This window comes from Lepidochelys kempii, chromosome 1 (genome assembly GCF_965140265.1).
Source record: "Lepidochelys kempii isolate rLepKem1 chromosome 1, rLepKem1.hap2, whole genome shotgun sequence".
Lineage (NCBI taxonomy): Eukaryota > Metazoa > Chordata > Testudines > Cheloniidae > Lepidochelys > Lepidochelys kempii.
This window is the reverse complement of record NC_133256.1, coordinates 323,535,351-323,555,941: the sequence shown is the minus strand read 5'-3', so window position 1 is coordinate 323,555,941 and position 20,591 is coordinate 323,535,351. Positions and strand designations below refer to the sequence as shown.

The window sequence follows — 20,591 nt, the reverse complement described above, 5'->3', positions numbered from 1 at the left end:
CTGAAAGAAAATTTAATGTATAAACATTTTAAAGTTTTATAAAATTTCAATGAACTCTGGAATTGCAAATCTTCTGTCAATCACATTTTTACAAAAAGTTTTCAAAAGAAGGAGGTAAACAAACCTATAGAAGAGAAGATCTATTAAGTGATATTTCAGTGGTTTACAAGCAACTCCCCTCCATTTTTCTGACCTTGTTTTTCCTAAAAAGGTTTTTTAACATTACTTTATATATGCTAAGTTTTAAATAAATGTGGACATTTTTTTAAAATGGCCCTAGACATGATAAAACACAATGTACCAATATAGCTTGTTCTACCACGTGTCCTTTGTAAGAGCCATATCATAAACAAAGCCTTGTCTCTGTAAACAAAGGCTTTTAACAAGTTTTTTGGGGGGTTTTTTACAATCAAATTTTATTTTAAAAGTTGGTGTTTTGCTAGATCCTCAGATTCCTGAGCCCAAATCATGCACAAATCTAAATATATAATTGATTAGATTTTGATAGAATGAAATACCTGTTTTTCTGTATTTATCTAAAGTGATTTTAAAAGTGTCAGAATTAAATACAAAACTATTTTCTCTCATCTTTTAGGACAAAAACAACTGCAACAAAAGAATGTGCTTCTCTCCCATTCCGGAAGTCAACATGCAGTCTGAATCTAACATTACAGTTCAAGATGCCATTGATGACATCAACACCAATATGTACCGAGCACTGTCATATCCATTAAGCTTTCAAGTTTCTCTCACTGGATTTCTGATGTTAGAAATTGTGTTGGGACTTGGCAGCAACCTCACCGTGTTGGTACTTTACTGCATGAAATCCAACTTAATCAATTCTGTCAGTAACATTATTACAATGAACCTTCACGTACTTGATGTAATAATTTGTGTGGGATGTATTCCTCTAACTATAGTTATCCTTCTGCTTTCACTGGAGAGTAACAGTGCTCTAATTTGCTGTTTCCATGAGGCTTGTGTTTCTTTTGCAAGTGTTTCAACTGCAATCAACGTTTTTGCTATCACTTTAGACCGATATGATATCTCTGTAAAACCTGCAAATCGAATTCTGACATTGGGAAGGGCTGTGATGTTAATGACATCAATATGGATTGTCTCTCTTTTATCCTTCCTGATTCCCTTTATTGAAGTCAATTTTTTCAGTCTTCAAAGCGAAAGTACTTGGGAAAATAAGACTCTTTTGTGTGTCAGTGTAAATGAATACCACACTGAACTGGGAATGTACTATCATCTCCTAGTACAGATTCCAATTTTTTTCTTCACTGTTATAGTAATGCTAATTACATACACCAAAATACTCCAGGCTCTTAATATTCGAATAGGTACAAGATTTACAACAGGGCAAAAGAAAAAAGCCAGAAAGAAAAAGACTATTTCTTTGACTACACAACACGAGACTACTGATGTTTCACAAAGCAGTGGCGGGAGAAATGTAGTCTTTGGCGTAAGGACTTCAGTTTCAGTAATAATTGCCCTACGGCGAGCTGTAAAACGACATCGTGAAAGACGGGAAAGACAAAAGAGAGTCTTCAGAATGTCCCTGTTGATTATTTCAACGTTTCTTCTCTGCTGGACACCCATTTCTGTTTTAAACACTACAATTTTATGTCTGGGCCCAAGTGACCTTTTGGTAAAGCTGAGATTATGTTTTCTCGTTATGGCATACGGAACAACCATATTTCACCCTCTACTTTATGCATTCACTAGGCAAAAATTTCAGAAGGTCCTGAAAAGTAAAATGAAAAAACGAGTCGTTTCAATAGTGGAAGCAGATCCCATGCCGAATAATGCTGTAATACATAACTCATGGATGGAACCTAAAAGGAACAAACAGATTAATTTTGAAGACAATGAAGTAAGGCAGAAATGTTTAGTACCTCAGGTTGTCACTGACTAGATTTCAGTAAAGTATTCACCAAATCATCCAAGAGGAAATATATGAACAAACTGTAGAAAATACTGCCAAATAAGGGAAACTTTTTAAAATATTGGCTAGACTGTACATTTTCAATATATAATATAGATTAGGCCTTGTATATTCAATTTCTTCATTACTTAATATACATGTTGCATGGCAGTTTGAGTAATATCGTGTATATTTGTCAAAAGATATTAATGTAAGTCATATTTTCTAAAAAATAAATAGCCTTAAAGCAGTGTACACTTTTAAAAACAAACATTTGTATGCCTGATTCTCTGTAAATATAAAAATATTTTTAAATAAGCCTTCCACTCCAGAAATACTTCATTTTCCAACAACATGTGATCTTAACAACTTGTATGATATAATATTTTAATTCTGATCTGTGGACTCTGTTCTTCAGAAATAATCTGCAGCTTTGTGACACTGAAATCTGGAGATTTTGACTCCATGTTCAGATGACCTATTCATCTAGCCTTTAATGGCTCTGTGTGTACAATTGAAGCACATCCCTCAATTAACAAGGACCAAAACTATTCAATTTTGGCAGTGGAAGCAATATTTCAAAGTTCAAGTTAGTTCAGAAACGGAAGAATAATTTTTAATGCAAAAAAGTTCTTATGTATATAAAATTTGTTTTTCTTTGTTTCCATATAATAATCCACACATTTTTTAATAATCCCACTCCCACCTCTCCTTCCACTGAAGGAAGGAAGATTAATTCAGGGCCCTGGAGAAAAGTGGAAGTAAAATGCAGAGAAATGGGGGAAATCCTGTGTTCCAAGGTTGCCCAATAAATAAATCAAAAACAGTTTATACAGAATTTGTTAGTATATTAGCTCTAAAGATTGATGTGATTTATTAGCTGGCCCTCCAAAATGTGAGGAGTCGCTACATATACAGTTAAATGTCTCAATTAAGCAGAAAGAAAAGGAGGACTTGTGGCACCTTAGAGACTAACCAATTTATTAGAGCATAAGCTTTCGTGAGCTACAGCTCACTTCTTCAGATGCATATGCATCTGAAGAAGTGAGCTGTAGCTCACGAAAGCTTATGCTCTAATAAATTGGTTAGTCTCTAAGGTGCCACAAGTCCTCCTTTTCTTTTTGCGAATACAGACTAACACGGCTGTTACTCTGAAACCTGTCAATTAAGCAGGATAGCATACTTCTTTCTCTTCCCTAACTTTTCTAGTATCCTGTCTCTAGCACCCAGCGCTGTCCAGTCCTGATCACACAGTCACCTTGCCACACATCTATCAAAGACAGCTGCCCTACAACTGTGGTAATATTCCTGGATCTACTTTTACTGTCATTATGCACTTGTACAGTTCCATTTCTTCTCCCTCCCTTTTCTCCATCATCTTCAATCATCTCTTCAACTAACATCCACATTTAAGAACCAAGAAACTGATAGAAGATTTCATCATATCTGGCACCAAATGCAAAAGTTAAGTATCATGCTAACCAGATTAGTATAGTTGAAGGCTATTTGCTATCCCAAGCTTTGAAGCTAGGTTTTTGGAAGGAATAGCGTCCATACACATCCCCTTGATTTGATAATGTGTCATAATTTTCAGCAGTTAACTTCAAATGTATTAAGGAAAAGAAAAATCTATTTTACTTTTATTGTAGTAGAATCACCTATGAATGTGTGTGAATTTCTCCCATTAACATAAGAATAACTCCTAATAATGTGTTAATGCAAGTTCCATGCATAAAAGGCAGAATCCCCTCAACATGAGAGATTTTCTCTCTTGTAATATTGTGTATTTTCTTTTACCTAAAACTAACATATACCTGGATGTATTCAAATGCAAAGAGTAATATAAAAATCACTAAAAATCTGGCTTTAAAGAAATCCAAAGCTATTTTCTCTCTAATTCGTATCCTATCATACTTGCGTTGAGAGCGCATAACTTCTTTTAGCAAAGCCCTGATGCAGTCAGCCCAAGAACCAGCATGGAGACAGACATCCATCCTCTTGCTCCTTAGAGATCAACCACTTACAATGGATAGAACTTTATCTAGGGAGGTTCTTTACATGAACTTTTCACATTTGATTGAATAATATTTGAGCAGCTTTGATATAAAAGCCAGCACGCTGCCACTCACTGTACTGGGCTGCACCCACCTAAAGGCCAAGTTTCATCCAAAGTCATTACTTATCTGTCACCTAGAATGACGAGTAAAATTCTAGCTCTTATCCAAAAACAAATGCAATAGCTCAGATTTTATGTACACGTATAGAGCCACAGAAAGTTGTACAAATATTTCAAAATGCCTCTTTTTAATCTTCTGGAAGAAAACTATCATTTTAAAGTCACAATGTTCCTTCTTTTTTCAGAATATTATATCTTTCCACTCCTGCTTCATCTACATGTACACTCAAATATATGAAAGGGAGGGAAGGGGACACTATTAAAATGTTAATATCACAACATAGTTTCTTACACTCAAATAAGTTATTTTTAAATAAAGACGTAATGTGTATTTTAACAACAACAAAAGTCACAAGGTAAAGATCCCACTCAGCATCTGACCTTTTGGCTCTTGAGCTAGTTGGGTACAATTGTGGAAGATGCATAAAGAAATTATCAGTAAAAAAAATTTCCGTTCTACAGCCCAGCATCTTCCACAGTTCTTGAAGTTCTAGGAAGTAGAGAGCAATGAACAGATGTAGGGAAGGTTATAGAGAAGGTGGGAAGAAAAGGAAAACAGTATACCTTCTCATTTATAACACTTGTTCAAAGGGCAAAAACCATTCCCCAATCACGGCCTGCACTAACTTCCTGCAATAAGACCCCTCTGCAGAGGACAGGAAAATCTACCTTGTAGTGCTTGAGTAAGTGGTTGCCTTACATGTTTCTACTATGGATGCATTAGTTCTTTCTGCCCATGAAGTCACCAGGGATCACGTTGAGCATGTCCTGATGCCTTAAGGAACCGGAATCCCCAGTGTCTTGTATGCTTCTTCAATACATAGTCTAATTCACCTAGTAACACCTGGGTCCTTGGCATTTCCGGAGGAAGGATACCAACAGGGCACGCGATCTCCGAGTGGACTCTGTACATCTGAATTAAAATTTTCAGGCCCTTCTAACTTCTAAATCATGCCACTTCTCCTTGGTGGCCTGGGACAGAAAGAAGGGAGACCCACCTCTGGGGAAACATGGAGGAAAGAGTTCACCTCCAGGTGAGACAATTCTAGAGTTCTGAGCACCACCCTGTCCTCATGAAACACACAGAAAAGCTCCTGCATAGAAAGCACTGACAATTCCAAAACTCACCTGGCAGATGTGATGGCCATCAGAAAGCAATACACTGATGTGAATGGTTCAAAGAGGTGGTTCATCAGGGCTCTCAGTACAAATGGCAGGTCCCACTTTGGAAAGAGAGGCCTGATTGCTGGTTTGGCTAATCAGACTGCTCTAAGGAATCAGGCTACGTGGGATGGGGTGGGTGGGGTTACTCTGCCAGAGAGCCCATGGATCCTGTGACCATCATGATACAAAAGGGCAGACACCGGACGTGCAACGGTACTAGGCTGGGGACCTCTGTCCAAGCCTTCCTGGAGAAATTTCAAGATGGTAGAAATCAAGGAATTATGGCTATTTGCTTCGTGTTCCTGGCACCAGCACAGAACTTGGGCCAGATAGAGGACTATGCATTCAAGGTCAATACTCTTCTAAAATGTATTCTGATGACTTTGGAGGACAGACCCAGCAACACTAGCACTTCCCTTTCAATAGCCAGGCTGTTAAATGCAGCTGGTTCCAATCCAGATGAAGAAGAGGACCTTGTAAGAGGATGTCCTGTCTCTTTGGGAGCGATACTGGAGGTCCTATTTCAGCTCAGTTAGGTCCAAAAACCAGGCTTTCCTTGGCCAATGTGGGGTTACCAATACTATTGTCACCTGTTCGTTTTATTTTCTGGACTACCTTTCCTAATGATAGGAAGATTGTAAATGCACAGAGGAGGCCCTGAGGCCATCAGTGTGATAGTGCATCTGTCCCCTTGGATCCGGGGTCCACCTCCCTGATGAAGTACTGTGGTCTCTCCACATTCAAGTGGTTCATGAATAGATTGGTTGAGGGCAAGCCGAACAACTGGACAATTAGCTCAAAAGCCTTCCTGATGACAGCAACACTCGGTTGTTCATCTTGATCAGTCAGAGCAAGATCGTAGGTGCTGCCTTGAGGGATAGATGAGCATGTGCTATCCAGTGCATGGTTTCCATCACTTAGATGTGTAGCGCTGGGCTTCTTTTTCCTCTTGGTTGTTCACATATGCAACCATGGTCATATTGTCTGACTGAATCCGAACGTGCCTCCCCTCTAGCCTGGGCTGGAACCTTTGTAGCACCATTTTGACTGCTCTTAGTTCTAGATGGTCAGTCCTTTCCACCAGCTAACAGATGCCTGTTTTTGACCCCCAGTGTGCTTCCCAGCCCTCCAGGATGGTGACATTTTTGACAATTTGGAAGGCAAAGAGGCTGACCACCATTTTAAAGGTGTTGATCACCTGTGCCGGAACCTTCACTTGATCCTTCATGGGTTTCAGAGAGTGGCTCCATATCTTTAAGATGAAACCTTGAAGGAGCCTGATGTGAGACTGTACCCATGGTGTGATCCCTATGCATGATACTATGAGGGGTCTAGTGGCTGAAAGCTTAGTGGTTTTAGTTTCAGGTCTCTTGCAGTTCCAAAACAATTTGAGGAAGTCTTGAATCTTTCTGGAACCTCTCTAAAGATGGATATATCCTTGCTATCAAGGTATCTGTGTCCACTCCTAAGTGAATTATTTTGGTGGATGGAATCAAGGAGCTTTTCTGGATATTGATAATAAAACCATACACCTACAAGAAATTCAACATCAGAGACATAGCTCTGTGTGCTGTTGTTGGGGATGGAGCTCTGATTAAAAGATGTCATCCAGGAGGGTTAAAGGTGGTTTCCCTATAACCTAAGTCTGGCTTTGATTACCACCAACACCACCTTTGTAAAGACCCACTGAGCTGAGACAAGCCAAACTGGAGTGCCCAGTACTGACAATGCTTAGTGCCACTAGCAAACCTCAGGAATCTGTAATGGCAGGATCAGATAACTGTGTGGAGATATGTATCCACCAGATCCACTGAAGTTATAAAGACACTGGAGAGATTTCTTTAATTTTCTTCATCCACTTGTTGAGCCTTTGGAGATCTAGAATGGCTGGATTCCCCCTGTACACTTCTGAATGATGATGAAGATGGAATAGAACACTGATAATTTTTCTTCTGAGGGGACACTCTCTATTACTGCCATATCCAGGAGATGAGATATCTCATTCTGGAATAAATTGCACTTTACAAGGTAATTCAAGATAGGAGACTAGATGAAGAATGGATGGGGTGGAGTCCGTAACTCAAGGGATGATCCCTGACTAACTAACTATCTCCCTGACTCATGGGTCCATGGTCAATGCAACCCATTCCTCCAGGAAATGGGAAATTGTGCCCCCTAGCTTCAACTCCAGGCAGGGTTCAATGGAGTCTTTGTCATGCAGAGACTTTGGGAGCAGCAGGGTTTGCTTGGGTTTTTCCTCCAGAGCTACAGTTCCACAGCTTTTCTCTAGAGACCCTTATGTCCTTTTGCTAGTATTTCTCTGAGGATGAAGGCCAAAAGGACCACCTTTGTCTGAAGGCTGGTCTGTACTCTCTCTCTCTCTCAAAGGCATGATGTGGCATTGGGAGGGACTATTTAGATTTTGCAGTCTTGTCCACCACTATGTTGTCTAGCTTCTCTCTGAAAAGCAGGGCTCCTGTAAATTTGGCAGAGCACAGCACTTGCTTGGTGTGGCTATCCACCTTCCATGGACAGATCCATAGGTCCTGACTGGTCACTGAGCTGGAGGCCATGGCTTTGGCTGAGAATCTCATTGTATCCAGTGAGATGTTAGCAACAATATGCTGTTGCCAGGGAAACCTTCTTTAACATAGAGCTGACGTCAAGCAATCTCTACCCACAAGGGCTTTGCGATCTTCCAGCTAGGACAGCTATGACCTCGAAAAGCAAATAAATGCTAGGAACACCTGAAGGGAGGCTGAAGAGTCCACAAAGTCTTTTTTGAAAGAGGCCTCCATTTTTGTATTCCCTGGGGTCCTTAGGATAGAACTCCCCTTCTGAGGGGATAAATGTTATCTTCTGCCAGGGATGCTACAGCAGTGTCAACCTTCAGTATCTCAGTAATCAGATCCTTTTGTTCCTAGAATTTATAAAAGCTAAGATCATTTTTGTTAATGTGCTTGTCTTTCTCTGGCTTATCCCTTCAACCCAGATTACTTCCTTGAAGGAGGAGCACAGGGGAATCACAGCATGGAGGGAGGATTTTGAGAGGAGAAATTTGCTCTGAGGCTTACTCTCGGGGATCTGTTCAGACTGAATCAGATTAGTAGATACAAACTTGTTGCAAATGACCTTGAAATTCTCAAAAGGAAAAAACCTTTGTGGCTTCTTTCCCCAGTCCTGATCACAAATCAGAGCACAACAATTCACCACCTTCTGTGGAGGAAAAGGAGAAGAGTCAGAGGACTCAGACCTCTTAGATCTATGATAATTTTTCCCCCTCTTTAGCTTTTTTGTATTTTTAGCTTTTTTTGCTAGCTCAGAGAATATATGAGCATCAGTGCAGCCTTGGTGAGGCCTTCCCAAGGGCCTGAAGTCCTCTCTTAAAATCTTTTGAGTCCTTGCCTGCTGAGTCCCATTCCCTCAAGGAGGGTGGAGGGGAAAGGTTTCCAGAGTCCTCCAAAACAAATTGGGAAGGAGGGGGTCTTATGAGACCTGCTTCTTTTCCCAGGGCACTGAGGACCGAGTTTAAGACTTATGGGGAGGGGGATTTGTGACCGCGCAAGTCTCCCCTCTGTTTTCCAAGAGCCCCTTGGGACTTGCCCCCAGAATCATTTGATTGTGGTCCTCCTTGTCTTTAGAGCCTCTCCCAGCTCTGCCCAGAGACTCCTGGTCTATTTTTCCCATGTTGGAGTCTCGGCTGCTCTGGTGCGTCAAAGATCCCACAGTCCTGTCCAACTCAGACCCAGGAACCAACAGAGTTAGTGACAGAAGGCAGAGTGCAGGCTGGGCACAACTCGCTGCCTGCTAAGCCTGGCAAGGCAGTCTCACAGCTAGAGCACCATTTGGATTTTATTTGGTGCTTTTTAGGCTGCTCTGCCATACATAAAAAGGTGCATAAGAGCCAGCAAGGAGGTGCTGCAGCAGAGGCTCTGGGTGGGTTCCAAACCACAACCAATAACTGACCTACGAAGTTGGGGGGAAGGGACGGAGGGAGAACCCAGCTCACCACTGCCCCAAAATTAGTAAAAAAAAGCGCCCACACACCCCTTAGGCAGATGAAAGGCAGGAGCATAGAAACTGTTGTCCGCACACTGCTGCGGAAGCAAATCATCTGGCCACAAGCAGGAGCAGATGGCACATGCTAGCATGGTGGTGCCAAAACACTAATCTGCCTCCATAAGCTGCAAGAGTGAACAGTGTAGCCCAGACATCAAGAATTTTGGTAGATGCTGGGCTGCAGTACAATACTTTATGGTATAAAGAAAGGGAGCATGGTCCAGTAGTTAGATCAAGGGACAAAGCAGGTCTACATGTAAATGCAGCTGAGCCGCTGTAGCACTTAAGCGAAGATGCTCCTACACTGACAGAAGAGTGTCTCTCAGCATAGTTAATCTCCCTCCCCAAGATGCGGTAGCTATGTCGACGGGATAAGCTCTCCCATCAACATAGTGCTGTCTTCACAGAGCGTTAGGTTGGTATAACTACCTCATTCGGGAGTGTGGACTTTTCACACCCCAAGCAACACACTGATACCAATATAAGTCTGTAATGTAGATCTGGCCTTAGCATCAGAGCCATGTGTGTTCTGTTCCCGTTTCTATTGCCAAATTTGCTATGTGATTTCAAGCAAGTCATTTAAACTTCCTTTGTTTACATTTCCTCATCTGAAAAATGTGAATAATGATACACAATGATGCACTTTGATATCCTCAAAAGAAAGGCACTATACAAAACTGCACGTATTAAGCATTTTACAGCCCTGTTTGTGTACATGCTTCTTTATAAAACATACCATAACACGTACACTCCACATTTTACACTCCCCTCACAAAAAGTCATTAGTTCAATTAAAATTCACCATCTTATCCTAAGGAAAGTAGGGTTAAAAAAAATAGAGAAAAAGTCTGATTAGTGATAGGAAATATTGAAGTCTCTAGGAGAACTAGCTTAGCCTTTAAGAACTAGCCCATATTAAGACAATGACAGAGAAAATGACCATGTTATAAATATTTGATTTCAAGATTGCTAAAATACTGACTAATGAGCGGTCACTAAATGGTTGAACTCCTTAATTTTATTTACCAAGGTGTCTTCCCACCCTGAATATTTAGGTAAACACACACACGCATGCACACACAAACACAAACACACAGACACACAAACATGCTAAAACAAAAGTTCAACATTAATTTAGCAAGAAATTTAAATCTTAAATTATCTAATTTCTTGTAGATTACTTAAAAACAACATATTAAAGTGTAAAAATGGGATCCTGTATGAAGGCATTTTGCATGTGTACACATCATTTTAAAAGGTATTTTTAGCATGTAGAGAGCATATCTGCCATCTGAATAGACAGAATGACTGTGCTCTGTCAGACATTACTACAAAAAATTTTATTGAGATTTAGAATATATAAGACACATATTTACCTGGACAGCTGGAATACCTTTTTTGCTACGAAGTAATGTGTGTATCACAACATGATGAAAAAATTTTAGACGATGTATTTGTCAGACAGCAGAACATTTGCATGGTTGAGTGTTCTCAGGTAAATATTTGTTTTCTGTGAATAAATCTCTCTATTTTTTTCCCTTTATTTTAAAGACCTTATGGTTCTTTTTTTAAAAAAATCTTCTATTTTTAGGGGGGAAAAATATAAATTTTCAACTCACCCTAAATTTAACAACTTACAAGAACACCCTAAACCTTATGGCTTTTTTCACCTTCGTGGGTTAAAAAAAATGGAACAAAATTAAAGTTAACAGTGGTGATACCGCACTGAGTAAATTTAACAACTTTAAATAGTTTTAAGTCAATCCAGGGTCCATAAACCCGCCTCCCCTCTCATATTGGTTTAAGTCCATTGAATTCAGTGGAATTATGCCAATGAGAGTGGAGAATCTGTCTCCATGTGTACAATCTACTTCCTTAAATCCTCATTTCACAGAGCTGCAATTTAAGAAACAAAACTGACCATAAAAGTTAACATTTGAAAGAAAAATAGTCATTTAAAATGTCCTTTATTTTTAAATGGATATGAGACATAACTGGAAATTTAGAATATACAAAACCTGTTGGTTTTGGACCCAGATCTAAAGAAGGTGTGCAGCAAGGGATGGGGAAGACAATCAGGGTGATGTCCACAGTGAGAATAGTGCACAGGTTGCCATCATGGGAAACTTATTATTCCAACTTTTTTGAGTAAGTTACTCTACCTGTAACCACCCCCAATAGCTTGAGCTCAATTTCTATCCTTGGGACCAGAATTCTAGAGTCCTGAGTTATCTCTTCCAGCTGCAGTTCACTGTATATGCCCCATTACACCTCACCATCATTATGTAGTACCAATTCAGCTCCTACCACACACCATAAAAGCTATTGATCCCTCCCACCCTTGGCTTCCAATTCCCCTGCTCAGCATCCACCATCTCTCCCTGTGCCACTCAGACTCCTCCTATCCACAATATCTCCACCCAAAAGCTCCCATCCCCACTGTCCAAAGCAAAAGTAGATGGGAACCTGGGAGGCAGTGACCATGAGATGGTCGAGTTCAGGATCCTGACACAAGGAAGAAAGGAAAGCAGCAGAATACGGACCCTGGACTTCAGAAAAGCAGACTTTGACTCCCTCTGGGAACTGATGGGCAGGATCCCCTGGGAGAATAACATGAGGGGGAAAGGAGTCGAAGAGAGTTGGCTGTATTTTAAAGAATCCCTATTGTGGTTACAGGGACAAACCATCCCGATGTGTAGAAAGAACAGTAAATATGACAGGTGACCAGCTTGGCTTAACAGTGAAATCCTTGCTGATCTTAAACTCAGAAAAGAGGCTTACAAGAAGTGGAAGATTGGACAAATGACCAGGGATGAGTATAAAAATATTGCTCGGGCATGTAGGAGTGAAATCAGGAACGCTAAATCACACCTGGAGTTGCAGCTAACGAGAGATGTTAAGAGTAATAAGAAGGGTTTCTTCAGGTATGTTGGCAACAAGAAGAAAGCTAAGGAAAGTGTGGGCCCCTTACTGAATGAGGGAGGCAACCTAGTGACAGAAGATGTGGAAAAAGCTAATGTACTCAATGCTTTTTTTGCCTCTGTCTTCACGAACAAGGTCAACTCCCAGACTACTGCACTGGACAGCACAGCATGGGGAGGAGGTGGCCAGGCCTCTGTGAAGAAAGAAGTGGTTCGGGACTATTTAGAAAAGCTGGACGTGCACAAGTCCATGGGGCCGGATGCGCTGCATCTGAGAGTGCTAAAGGAATTGGCGGATGTGATTGCAGAGCCATTGGCCATTGTCTTTGAAAACTCATGGCGATCAGGGGAAGTCCCGGACAACTGAAAAAAGGCTAATGTAGTGCCAATCTTTAAAAAAGGGAAGAAGGATGATCCTGGGAACTACAGGCCAGTCAGCCTCACCTCAGTCCCTGGAAAAATCATGGAGCAGGTCCTCAAGGAATCAATTCTGAAGCACTTAGAGGAGAGGAAAGTGATCAGGAACAGTCAGCATGGATTCACCAAGGGCAAGTCATGCCTGACTAATCTAATTGCCTTCTATGATGAGATAACTGGTTCTGTGGATGAAGACAAAGCAGTGGACGTGTTATTCCTTGACTTTAGCAAAGGACTTTTGACACTGTCTCCCACAGTATTCTTGCTGGTAAGTTAAAGAAGTATGGGCTGAATGAATGGACTATAAGGTAGACAGAAAGCTGGCTAGATTGTCGGGCTTAACGGGTAGTGATCAATGCCTCCATGTCTAGTTGGCAGCCGGTATCAAGTGGAGTGCCCCAAGGGTCGGTCCTCAGGCCGGTTTTGTTCAATATCTTCATTAATGATCTGGAGGATGGTGTGGATTGCACCCTCAGCAAGTTTGGCGATCACACTAAACTGGGAGGAGCGGTAGATACACTGCAGGGTAGGGATAGGATACAGAGGGACCTAGACAAATTGGAGGATTGGGCCAAAAGAAATCTGATGAGATTCAACAAGGACAAGTGCAGAGTCGACATTGGTGTGGCCTCGTCTGGAGTACTGTGTCCAGTTTTGGGCCCCACACTACAAGAAGGATGTGGACAAATTGGAAAATGTCCAGCGGAGGGCAACAAAAATGATTAGGGGTCTGGAACACATGACTTATGAGGAGAGGCTGAGGGAACTGGGATTGTTTAGTCTACGGAAGAGAAGAATGAGGGGGGATTTGATAGCTGCTTTTAACTACCTGAAAGGTGGATCCAAAGAGGATGGATCTAGACAATTCTCAGTGATAGCAGATGACAGGACAAGGAGTAATGGTCTCAAGTTGCAGTGGGGGAGATTTAGGTTGGATATTAGGAAAAACTTTTCCTCTAGGAGGGTGGTGAAACACTAGAATGCATTCCCTAGGGAGGTGGTGGAATCCCCTTCCTTAGAAGTTTTTAAGGTCAGGCTTGACAAAGCCCTGGCTAGAATGATTTAGTTGGGGATTGGTCCTGCTCTGGGCAGGGGGTTGGACTAGATGACCTCCAGAGGTCCCTTCCAACTCTGATATTCTATGATTCTATGAATCCCTTCCATCAACAGTTCAGCACTTCTGTCTGCAATACCCTGCTCAGCAAATATACATGCGCAAGACTGCACCCAGAGTAGAGATTTTAGGCTGTGCTCACATATTCTGAATGTACAGATGCACAGCACAAGAAATCTGCAAACTTTCATAATCACTGCCCACAGAAGCTTAGTTCCTATTGAATAGGACCCCAAGGATTAAATTCATCTCAGCACAGAGAGCATGCTCAAGGCCCTCCAACCCACTTAGCACTACTTAAGCTCATGTTAAAGGTGTAAGACCTACTTGACCTGTGAACTGGGATGAATTTCACCCAAAGAGTTTACCAGTAAGTCATCCTTTAGTTGTTTAATTATACCAGCAACCACTAAAGTTAAGGTTGCAGAACTGTTGTCTCTACATCTTCCTTAGCTCTGACTTTTCCCAAAATACCCCTTTTGGGCTGAAATTGTTCCACATACCCAGAAGATTATATTAAAAAATATCCCCCTTAACTTTGACAATATACAAAATACAAACCATTGTCACATTTTTTAAAATTATGGTACAGTTAAAAAAACACTACCGTTAAAAAAAATTCTAACCAACTTATTTTTAGGCTACAGTAATAACAGTTGAATTTTGAAACCTGAAACTTGATATTGTGTGCTTTCCTAAATTTTAAACTAACTGTTTATTTTTTCTGAAGTTCTGAGTATGATAACATGCATACATGGTATGTACATGAGACTATTATCATTTGAGTCTTGTCCTGTGGGAAAGATGCACTATGCACTTCTCAAAAGAACAGAGACAGTAACAGCAAGCAGGGACTTTTAAGCCTTTGGAAATCCATCCTACCTTCTATCACCAGTGCTATAGCAGAACTGATGTCCTTTATATTGTCTTCTGTTCATCTTGTCAAACTTAAGGCATTCATTATCCACCTGATGATAAACATTCAATTCTTCAGAGGGGTTGAATCCTTAAGTGATGCTCGCTTTGCTAGAGAGCATATGTCTTGCACATAAAAACAAAAATCCCATGTATAGCATCTTAACACCAAAATGTTAAGAGGTATAAACTGTATTATCAAGTTTTGGGTTAAGAACCTTTTTATCCCCCAAATTAACACTGGGTTAAAATGCCAAGAGTTCACTATCTATCCAAACAGTCACATCAACTGCACATTGTGTGTTTTGCATTTATTTATCCACATCTGCAGGGAGGGGACTTCTCTTGTAGTTTTCCAGTCAAGAGCCTTCTTGGTTTTGTTCCCCCTGCCATCGCCCAATGGATACTCTCTGACTAGCTTCAAATATACTTACTGCTTTGTGTCTCAGTATGTTCTTAATTACTACTCCCTAATCCAGTGTATAAAACACTTAGGGTACGTCTTCACTACCCGCCGGATAGTGATTGATCTATCGGGGATCGATTTAAATCGCACTCCACCTAGGCAGGAGGAGTAAGCGGAGTCAACGGGGGAGCCGCTGCGGTTGACTTGCCGCCGTGAGGACGGCCTGGTAAGTCAAACTAAGATACTTCGAATTCAGCTACACGAATAGCGTAGCTGAAGTTGTGTATCTTAGTTCAACCCTCCCCCCAGGGTAGCCCAGACAATTTCAGACAATTTTTTAAAGTTTTTTCTTTACCAGTTATTGTTACAACTAAACATGAAGATTACTATAAATGAAAGATGTTTTTAAAAAAAGATGTTTTCTCACATCATAAAACTTCAAAATCTCTCAGATGCATATATAGGATCTGAAACTACTTAGCCTTTTTAAAAAAACTGGATTCCAAATGAAGAGTGCAAATGTATGAAAAAAGTGTTATGTTTTCAGTATCCTTATGCTTATTTTTGCATTACCTTTGTCTTAATAACTCTACACTCAGTCACACTAAGAGGAACACTGCTATTAGCAGGCAGCATGTCCTTGTTTCTCTTATCAACTAGATTTAGGAAATACTCATTTACTGTTCCGTTATCTCACTATAATCTTTAACTTCCTACACTGTCTTGTAATGGTTTAACTTGATACTGCATCTGATAAACACCTCAATGTTATTGCTGGAACAACATCGTTGCAGTAAAACATGTTTTTTTGGTTGTGTCAGACTGTTATTCCCACAAACTTATTAGGCCAGTTTTGCTTTTAATTGTGCCAGGCTCTCCCACAGCCTGCCATACATTTTGCATCATAAACTAAGTACTGGTAGCGGTGGGGAAATGCTTAATATCTGATGACAAATCTATTGCTTCACATAATGCTTAATGTAATACTTCTTCACTACACCATTATATTACTACGCTGTTATACCATTCTTCTTCTGTCAACCCTGGTTTCAAGATTTTCCAAACATCCAAGGGACATATACAATGGAAAAGAAAAGGGAAGCTTTACCAGTTGGGAAATTATCACCACCACGAATGAGTATGAATACACTATCATCTACAAACCAACTGAAGTAAAGACATCAGAAGCAAGAAATTCAGTAGAATACTAGCCACACAACATGCATGCCATTGTAAAGCAAGAACTGAAAACAAATATACTAGTAAGAGCTTCAACCCTGAACAGGAAAGAAGGCATCACTTCTTCCAACCGCTGCTCATCTGAATCTACTGAATGACATCATCAACTAGAAAGGGAAAAACGTAAAAAGACCTGATGAATTCTTTTTCTTAAAGTGCTTCCTTATGCTCTGTGATCTAAAAGAAACAATTTCCATACACTACATACCAGCCCCATGAAAAATTAAGTGTATGGAAAAATTAATGTAACTGCAATAACCATAAGACACACCCAGATGTGTCATTATGTTTGTTTGTTACTGCTTCAGTCTTTAAACAAATGCTATTCACAACAATACCATTTTTACTACAGGTAAGTGAACTCATAGAAAGAGGTATATTGTACCTCAACAAATACAAACAGTGTCATCTAAATTATAAATGCATCTCTTCATAATCTGAAATTTGCATGGATAATTGTGTTAAGATGTGATCAAAAGGAGTACCATTCAGTGTTCCACCGTTTGCACCCATCATGTATGAATGAACATTTAGGTTTAATGATGTGTTACCAACTGTACAATTTAGTGCAAAATTAATACAAATTTTGATCCTATGTTACACTACTATAAATTATTTTTCAAACAGAAGTATTCACCTCATCTGTAGTCTTACAAAAGCATGAAGACGAGCACACAGTTAAGTCAGAGACTTCTTTAAAAAGATTCATGCAGACTCAGCAGCTTTTGCCAACTCTTGCTTAAAGTAAAGCTTGCAATACAGAATTCAGTCAAGGAGTTTAAACAAAAGGGAAACAGAAGTTGGATAATTTTGGGTTTATTCATTTTCTGAGACTTTGTTATGTTGCAATTTTGGGTTATATGTTTAAAAACATTGACTAAAGGCCAATATCTTTCTATGGTATGAATTAGAACAAATAAAGGTTTTTAAAGCCTTTGTCTGGTATATAGACAACCTGCTATATAAAAGCCATTCTATTTATGTTCCCAAAACATTTGGAAGCTCCTTGTTTTAATAAGGTTTGGTGCTGTTCCAAAGTCAGAGAGTCTGCCTTTAACATATAAAGCATGTAACCAGATTGTGTACCTCTGGGCAGTGGAACACTGGAATTTGGCTGGTGGACAGACAAAAACTGACTAACCTACTTCTAATTATAAAGGTTTTGCTTGTATGTTTGGTTTTGTCTTAAAGTCTTTAAGAAACCTAATACGTTGATTAACGTTTTGAAGCTATAAACCTGATGCCGCTGAACCAGACATGAAGAATTACAACCTCTGCTCTGAAGACAACCTATTTATTTTTTAAAAAACTACTTCAGACATGAGGAACTACAAAAATTTCCTTCCACATGCTCATTAACTCATACTTCATATGGAATCACCTTTATCCATCCTTTAGTTCAGGCACAGAAGACCTTCAAGGGACAACCAAGTCCCTTCCAGTGTCTAACCAAAAAAGTATCTGGTTAGGTTTATTATATTTAGGATTAGTCTTTGGTCCTTTTTTCTCAGCTCTTTAGCTAGATCCTTTGAACCTGCTCCCAGTGAAGTCAATGGGAATTTTGCCACTGAATCTGATGGGAGCAGGATTGAGTTCTGATAACTGCTGACCCTATTACAAGAGTTGGACCAAACAATTTTTTTATTTGAAAAAATATGACAGTATTTTACACACACACACACACACTCAAAATCTATTTTATACATCAACATGGGTGTATAAAGTCCTTTAAAAAAAAAAAGAGAGAGAGAGAGAGAGAGAGAGACCAGTCTGTCAAAATATTACAGCCTAAAAGCTAGACTGCTTTTAGATACTGCCATGTGCAAGGGGCAACAAGTAGCTGTGCTGCCCCAGAAGGCAGCAAAAAAAAAGGATCATAATTATTCCTGCTCCCCCTTGATTCCAGGGGCAAGAAGTCTTCTACTGCTCCTGACCAGTAAGAGGTTACTTCCCCCCCTACTCTTCACATGCCAGTTCAGCATGCTGGCCAGTGCACTGGGAGCTGAGCAAAAAACCCCTCAGACCTCTCTCTCTCTCTCTCTTTACCAGCATAGGAGGAGGGGGCAGAGTATCATGCACTCAGAGTTTAACCACAGCCAGCTGACAGGATGCTGAACACATCTTGCCCTTAGCTGAACTGACCACAGAGTCATAGTAAGCATCATATCTGCCAGTTAGCGTATTCCCAATCATGTTTAAACACAAAACAATTTTCTAGCGTACAAGTTATTCACACATTCTTTGGCTGAAGTGGGTTGGATTCACCAAAAGACTTTTTTCTTCTATGTTGAAGGCATGTTTTCAACCAGATAAAACTGGAGAAGCAGCACCGTGGGTCTGTTTGAAAGAGATGCTCACTAGGATGGGTTGGCAATTTCCATTTATGTCCATAATTGATCAGGTTCCTTATAGGTTCTCATAGGTTCACAGTTTAAGGTCTGAAGAGACCATTTGAGCTAGTCTGTCCTCTTGTATATCATAGGACATCAAATTTTACCCAGTTATCCCTGTATTGAACCCAGTAACCTGTGTTTGACTAAAAGCAGGGGTGGGCAAACTTTTTGGCCCAAGGGCCACATCAGGCTGGGGAAATTGCATGCAGGGCCATGAATGTAGGGCTGGGGCAGGGGGTTGGGGTGCGGGAGAGAGTGTAGGATGTGGGAGGGGGTGAGGTGTGCAGGAAGGGACTCAGGGCAAGGGGTTGGGGCAGAGGAGGGGTACAGGGCGTACTAGGAGGCTCAGGGAAGGGGGTTGGGGTGAGGGGAGATGCGAAGTGTGGGAGGGGGCTCAGGGCAGGGGTGCAGGGAGGAGTGCGGAAGGGGGCTCAGGGCAGGGTTTTGGGATGCAGGAGGGGTGCAGCAGGGTGCTCAGGGCAGGGAGTTGGGGTGCAGGGTGCGGTAGGGGTTCAGGGTGCGTGCTCCGGCCCAGTGCCACTTAGCTGGAGCGGCTCCAGGGTGGCAATGGCACGCACCGGGGCCAGGGCAGGCTCCCTGCCTGCCTGCCTTGGCCTCGCACCACTGCCGGAAGCAGCCAGCACCACATCCCTGCAGCCCCTGGAGAAGGAGGGGCAGAGGGCTCCGTGCACTGCCCTCGCCTGTGGGTACCTCCCCCGAAGCTCCCATTGGCCGCAGTTCCCAGTTCCCAGCCAATGGGAGCTTTGGGGGAGGTATCCACAGGCGAGGGCAGTGCATGGAGTCCTCTGCCCCCCCAACCTCTACGGGCTGCAGTGACATGGTGCCCCTGCCGCCACGGGGGTGGCAATCCTATGGGCTGAATCCAAAGCCCTGATGGGCCAGATCCGGCGTTTGCCCACCCCTGGACTAAAGCATAATTTGCGTTTGTGTAAAGCATGTCTTCCAGAAAGGCATCTGTTCTCGATTTGAGGACATCGGGAGATGGAGAATCCATCACTTCCCTTGTTTCCAATGGTTAATCATCCTTTCTGTTAAAAATATTTGATTTATTTTAATTGTAATTCGTCTGGCTTTGGCTTCCAGCCCAATGGTTCTTGCTATGCCTTCCTCCACAAGATTAGAGAGCCTTTTACCACTTGATATTTTCTCCCTGTGAAGGTACTTATGTACTGTAATCAAGTTACCTCTCAATCTTCTTTCTGATAAAGAGCTCAATCAGTTAGCTTAAGTCTCTCACTGTAAGGCATTTTCTCCAGGACTCAACTAATATTTGTGGCTGTTTTATGCACACAGTTCAATTTTCAACTTCCTTTCTAAAATATTGACACCAGAACCAGCATCACTCTCACCAGTGCCATGTACAGAGGTAAAAATCACCTCCTTACTTTGACTCACTATTCCCACTGATACATACAAAGGCCATGTTAGCCCGTTTTTCCTCAGCATGAAACTAATGTTTATGTTCAATTGCTTGTCCGCTATGACCCCCAGATCCTTTTCACAGTCTCTGATTTCCAGGATATAGTCCCCCATTCTGTAGGTATGGCCTGCATTCTTTGTTCATACATGTATAACTTTGCATTTTGTTTGAATGGGCCCAGCTTACCAAGAGATCCTGATCGCTCTATATGACTGCCTGTCCTCATTGTTATTTACCACTCATCAATCTTTGTTTCAGTCACAAAAGTTTAATCAACAGCAATTTTATACTTTCCTCCAGATCACTGATGAAACTGTTGAATGTCAGGCCTTCTACCAATCCCTATAAAACCCCACTAGAAACACTCCCAGTCAATGATGATTCTCCACTGACAACTAGTTTTTGAGGTCTGTCAG

The 20,591-nt window shown here is 41.1% G+C and overlaps 2 protein-coding genes across 4 annotated transcripts in view; one reads left to right on the top strand and one right to left on the bottom strand.

Annotated features, from left to right (window-relative positions):
* The window catches only part of GPR22 (G protein-coupled receptor 22), a 6,109-nt gene extending 3,908 nt beyond the window's left edge, over nt 1-2,201 (top strand). Inside the window, exon 3 of the mRNA XM_073328469.1 lies at nt 596-2,201. Coding sequence (XP_073184570.1) covers nt 620-1,921 — 1,302 coding nt within the window. The 5' untranslated portion in view covers nt 596-619 and the 3' untranslated portion in view covers nt 1,922-2,201. The remainder of the gene's footprint in view (nt 1-595) is intronic.
* The window catches only part of COG5 (component of oligomeric golgi complex 5), a 307,456-nt gene that overhangs the window by 249,087 nt on the left and 37,778 nt on the right, over nt 1-20,591 (bottom strand). The gene's annotated exons all lie outside the window — the stretch shown is intronic.